The following is a 5,978-nucleotide window of genomic DNA, read 5'->3' as shown; positions in this document are numbered from 1 at the left end:
CCCACAAATAAATTAGTTCCTCCGTAAAAAACACAGCGGAAGGCGAGGAAAAATGCAGCAGAATGTTCGATGAAAAATGCGTTCGGTTTACCATTAATCCGGTGCTCTGATCCAGGGCGACAGATCATTACACACGCGCCAAGTTTCGAGGAGGAGGAGTTCCCGAGACGGGGACATGTGACAGTCCATGTTGGAGCCCCGAAACGGTAAGTATATGTAGATTTATTAATAAAAACTACCGAAAAAACGGATGCACATCGCTCCGAAAATGTAGGGGGTGGTGCGGCGCAGTTGTTGCCTGTCCGTAATTTATAGACCCGCTGCCAAATGACATGCTAACTAATAGTATCATCATAATTTATACATACAAATACATTGCATTTGTTATTTATGCCCTTGTGTCACCCTCCCGAAACTAAGGCCATCCCCCTTCCCCTCCCCTTCGCCTCCCCTGATTTCCATACAGATCCCTGCTGACAGAGGTCACAGCACCACGGCACCCGCCAGTGCAAAAGGTCACCCGCCGAATCAAAAGCGTTAATGGCCGTTTGACCCTCGGCTGCATTTGAATATCGATTACAATTAAACGGTCGTCGATAAGCAGAGGACACGCGATTATAGATTGATAGATGAGCCAAATATTTATTTACTAAATGATTCATTTATTGAACGAAAGATTTAGATTTATTCGGTAAGTTAATATATTTTATGGGTAGCCAAATAATTATTTCTTAATCCATCGAACGCAAATTTAGATTTATTCAGTAAGTAAATATAACTTATGGCTAGCCAATTAATTATTTGTTAAATTATCGATCTATCATACGGAAGATTTTGATTTATTCGGTAAGTAAATATAATTTATGGGTAGCCTACACTTTATGCCAAATCTACGAACGCGTTTGGGAAGACAACGGTTGGCCCAAAAATTTTTAAATAAGAAATCGAACAATCTTTGGAGCGGAGAATAGTTATCGAGCGGTCTTCTAGAACCAACTACCTCGATGGTTTCGATGCAGATGGGAGTCGTTAAGGCCTGAAATATTTAAATTATATATAGTTAGCAGGAAGGAATAGGTCTTCAACTTTTCGTTACCATTTGAGCGGGCAGAGTAGCCACCAGCTAACCTCTGACCTCCACGCCTGGAACCACCGCCCATTCCTGCTCCAAAGATATTTTCGCCCTGATTCATGCCTTCATTGAAGCCCATCGATTCGGACATGCCATTGCCCATTCCGCGGCCCATTCCCCTACCCATTTCTTGACTGGGATCAGGACCAACAGTTTGGATCGCGGCTGGCCTGGAATAAATTAAAAAATTATTTTAGGAATAAGTTAAGAGTAATGTACTTACCCCACTTGCGAATGTCCGTAACTGGGCTTGAAATTCGTGTACTGACTCATCATGCTTTGGTTGTAGGAGGCAAAGGGATCATTTGGGGATGCGTGTTGGGGATGTGATCCCGATCCGGGGAATCCCGACCCCGTAACAAAGTGCTGGGTGTTTGCCTGGGTGGAGTGCAACCACTGACGACCACCGCCTCCGGGAACCGCGGCAGATGCTCTACCGGCCTAAAAAATAACATTGTAAGCCATACTCACCTGAAAGTAAAAAAACAATCTCACCTGAGCGTAGGGATTTCCCTGACCACCGTAACTGTACTCCCAATTAAATTCCGGACCGTCTGCCATTTTTTTAAAATTGTTATAAAACTAATTTTAGAAAAATTTTGCTGGCCGGAGATTTTTTTTACCGATCTGTTACCTAACTGAAAGCCGGATTGAGAATGATTGAAAGGAACACAAAGCAGTAAAAGTAGATATGAGTTCTCGATCTATGACTAGTTGATTTACATTTTAAAATCTATAATTTAAATCCATAAGCAATAAACAAACAAAAAATTTATTATTGCAAAAATATTGAATATCATGTGAGAACCAGTTTTATTTTTATCATATAATCATTCTGAGAACTCGGAATCATTTTCTACAAAGTTGTATTCATAAAAAACTTCCAATTGTGCGCAAACACACAGTCATAATATACATTTTTAATCACCATCTCAAGTTATGGACAATAAGCCATTAGCCTATTAATGGCATTTAAAAGCGGCTATTTAAATTTATTGAATTAGTCATTCGAGTCTGATTTATGGAACTAATATCGAGATGTTGATAGATAAATAAATACATGTTTGCATAAATGTGGCGTAATAAAAATTAATTATGGCAATATTCTTGAAATTAAACAAACGATTGACCATAAAAAGCGATGGTATAAGCCAGATTTGGATCAAACATAAGCCAGTTGGCAGTCAATTTATAAGCGGCCTAAAGTGTAAAATAAATAATTATGTTTCTGCGACATGTGTATTTGCCAGAGATAAATTAATGACAAACAGGGGACGTACAAAGTAGTATGGTATAAATGCCACTTCGAAGTTCAACCAATGTTGAGCCGCATTTTGGTCCCCCGAAAATCGAATGCCTTTAAAGCGACTTCCACCTGTACTCTCCGCATGCCGCACAGCTGTATTTTTCCTGCCTTTGGCAAACCAGTTCCCCATCGATATTGGTATTATTTATGTGTTTTGCCGAGCGGGGAAACAAAAGCCAAAAGGCTGACCTACAAAGGAGCTGCAGACAATGCCAGATGACCTCATAAATTGCATCGTTATGAGGTTCATAAACATATTATTGCTTCATATTCATAATGCACTTGAGGCCAAGTGTCGGCATGTCCTTGGACCGAGAAAAGTATCTACCTGTCGGTCGAGAAAAGAAAAAAGTATCTCCAGAGCCCCTAGATTTATGGCTGGAATGGCGAGAGGTGAAGGCACGTTAGCTCGCCTTTTTTAGCAGCAATTTAAAATGCATAAAATATTTGATGGTCCCTTTAACTCAAAACAAGGCATCAGGAAACGAGAACGAGGAGTAGGAGCCCCTCCTTTGATCATCTCCCCGATGGCTAATCCCATTTTATGGCGTTCGTGCGGTTTGGGCCGTAAAATTGTTTTGTCACCTGTTGAAAACATTTTTTATTTTAATTGAAAAAATCTGTTGGGGAAATGCCTCTGCCTCCAGAGCGCACAAAAATTTCATAAATTTCCACGTCACCCTCGCCGTTGGGAGAATGTTTTTCTTTCGATTGTTGCTCTTTCTATTTTTTTCACCGCGTGTGTTTCTATTTTTGAATGGCGGGAATTATGAATTTCAACCGCTTAAGGTCCATCCTAATTGCTGCCAATTAACACCTTCAATAAGCCCGAATGCCAAGAGCTCATTTGTCAGGGCCACGGGGGCGTTCGAATGCCTTGTGGCTCCGGAGAACATTTTGATTTATCAACTCTTTTTACATTCCCCACTCGAGTGCATCGATCAGAGGCGGAGGACACGAAAATAGCTGACGGAGTCCGGAATCATAGGAGTCATCGGAGTCATCTGCATTAAGATCCAACAACGACAACGACAACACTCGATTCGATTTAACTCTTTGACCCCACCCACTCTCTGACCCCGAAAAACGTAGGTTTTCATGCGATGGAAGTCGACAGCCAACACATGCGAGGGCCTATTAAAAAAATTGTTTATGAAAACAAACGTTTTCGGGGCAATTAATCATCCGGATCGGAATCGGCGCGTGGGGACTGCAGCCATGTAGCACCCATCTTCGAAGAATACCCCTTCATCTGGTGATCCAATGATGATGATGATCTCCATCTCTCCATCTGCAGTCGCAGTAGCTGGCTGAGTGCCTCCAATTTTCGTTTGGAAATCGTTTTATGGGGAGCTCATCGCAAAGGGGGAGTGTTAAATGTCTGCCAATTAGTGATGCTTGTTGGGTCCGTTGTTGCGATCGTTCTCCTAATTGGCTAAAATATGAAATGCCTTTCGCCTAATCGCTGGAATAAATCGTCGTTCATCAGAGCACATTGATGAAGATGTTGATGTTTTGGGGGAGGGGCTAACATGCTAACTAAAGATAAGGTATATACATTAAATACTTAGCCAGGTCTTAAAATAAAAGATTGGTTCTAAAAGCTGTTTTTGGCAAGATAGCTTTATGTTTTAAAATGAATCTAATAGCAGATAAAATAAATGTATATTATTTAACTGACTATAGATTGGTTATTCGGCATATATTAACTTTATGCAAGCTTTTTCAGTATTGACTTAAAATGATTTCATGTAACTAAAATATATGAGGTTGCAAACCAATGAACTCAGCACTTTTCTCCATTCCTATTTTGTATCTCAAAGATTGATATTTCCCCACATGCAATTTTATATCTATTTATATATGTACCATCTAAAGTAAAGTCTTTGTTGTTGCTGCTGCCGTTGTTGTTGTTGACAATTTGCGATATAAAAACTGATGTCCTGTCCGGCAAATATCCTCGAGGGATGGCCGGGATGGATGGGATGGATCTCTGTGTGATTTGATTGTGAAAACCGAAACAAACAAAAGTAATTTTTGAATGAAAAGCAATAAATTTGAGAACATTTATTGGTTTTTGGCTGGCTGTCATGTGCCAAAAGCAGCAGCAACAACCGAAGGGGCATTGCTTGCATCATTTAGCCCCGGCTTTATGAGTCGCACAGTCGAAGAGAAAAGATACATGTATGTAGATACATCCACCCACAGATGGACAGATAGTTGACTCCTTGGGCGATTGGGGGTTGAGCCCGGGGTGCTGACAACAAACACTGGGAAAAACAATGCTTAAACTCATAACATTTCTGTATGAATTCCTTTTAATAAATAAGAAATCTACAAAAGCAGTGGAACTACATTCAGATTACTGTTTAATTTTAAAACTAATAAGACTACGAAACCAATTACTTTTACCCTGTTTTTCTACAACAAAATTACAAGTATTAAAAAAAACAGTACTTATAAATATAAAAATAAAAATACTCGATGGTGAAACCAATCCAAAATAAAATGAGCGACATAAAACATGAGTTATATATCTTACAATTAGATTTATACTTAAACAAAGTTAAATTGTGTTGGCTGAATATTTTACCTTGGAATTACTTGTTCCATTACACAGTAAATTAACCAATATTAATCCTTTTTTATTATTTGTATTTATATATCCCATTTAATGTTTTCAGTGCATTTTAAAGAAGCACTTGAGCGGGTTTCCGAATCGCAGGCCTCGTCATTAGTCGCCGTATGGCGCGTGCTCGGGTTTTCCATGGGTCCCGTGGACGGATCCCGCCAAGGCCGTAGAAGTGCAGCGACAAAGGACGAAGTACTTCCGCTAGGCAGTTGCAGGAGGACAGGACACTCTCGAATAATAACAATAACAATAAACCCGAGCGGGACACGCAGGACAATGGAGGTGGTGCCCTGCGGTGGTCAGGTCTAATGAAAGGGGGTGGACCCGGTGGCCAGTGGCCAATGGTCAGGGATCAGGGATCAGGGATGAGGGGCAGGGGTCAGGGGTTAGGCAGTTTAAATTGTGTCATGTTCGCATTCCGGACACAACTCCCCCTTCTTTCGGGCCCTTTCTCTATTGTGGCGGGTTCAAAATTGAAATATTACACTTTTCATTCGAAAGCGCCGCTTTGTCAGCAGCAATAACTGTGAAATCAATATCGGATCCTTCGGCGACCTTTTGCCAATCTGACAGATGACCCGGACGTCCCTCTGCCTATTCTGTCCTTTTTGGCAGGACATTAACTCAACCAATTTCCAGCGAAAATTAATGTGCCATATATGACGCTTCAATGAGTGGGTTCTGTCACTTCCGATCCCCATAAATGTGATCCTAATGATGCCACTTTTCAATTTCAAACTGAATCCCTTCTTGCAGTTTGGTCATCTATGTGGGATACAATGCTCATGTAATTTAAGTCGGTAAGGGCTTGTAGTAAAATGGAATTGTAGGATAAGCGTCTTATTTTAAGCATTAGAGATTTGTTGGGATGTGTCCAAAATGTGTAGAGTGGTTTCATTCAACTTTTA

At 40.6% G+C, this 5,978-nt stretch overlaps 1 protein-coding gene across 1 annotated transcript; it reads right to left on the bottom strand.

The window, feature by feature from the left end:
• Positions 1-818: 818 nt before the first annotated feature.
• Positions 819-1,794, bottom strand: LOC108098694. Its single transcript, XM_017201802.2, has 4 exons — positions 1,628-1,794; positions 1,356-1,573; positions 1,097-1,302; positions 819-1,036 (listed from the first exon to the last, which is right to left on the bottom strand). Exons 1-4 carry the CDS (start codon positions 1,691-1,693, stop codon positions 987-989), a joined length of 540 nt encoding a protein of 179 aa, XP_017057291.1. The 5' UTR covers positions 1,694-1,794; the 3' UTR covers positions 819-986.
• Positions 1,795-5,978: the final 4,184 nt, after the last annotated feature.

The sequence above is a fragment of the Drosophila ficusphila genome, unplaced genomic scaffold (genome assembly GCF_018152265.1).
Source record: "Drosophila ficusphila isolate 14025-0441.05 unplaced genomic scaffold, ASM1815226v1 contig_607, whole genome shotgun sequence".
Taxonomy (NCBI): domain Eukaryota; kingdom Metazoa; phylum Arthropoda; class Insecta; order Diptera; family Drosophilidae; genus Drosophila; species Drosophila ficusphila.
Note: the sequence above shows the minus strand (reverse complement) of the source record. Positions and strands in the feature narration are given on the sequence as shown.

Coding starts and splice junctions, on each gene's coding strand:
- LOC108098694 (XM_017201802.2), bottom strand. CDS start 1,693: ATGGCAGACGGTCCGGAATTTAATTGGGAGTACAGTTACGGTGGTCAG. Junction 1,574..1,627: donor AGGGAAATCCCTACGCTCAG/GTGAGATTGTTT, acceptor GTTATTTTTTAG/GCCGGTAGAGCATCTGCCGC. Junction 1,303..1,355: donor TACGGACATTCGCAAGTGGG/GTAAGTACATTA, acceptor AATTTATTCCAG/GCCAGCCGCGATCCAAACTG.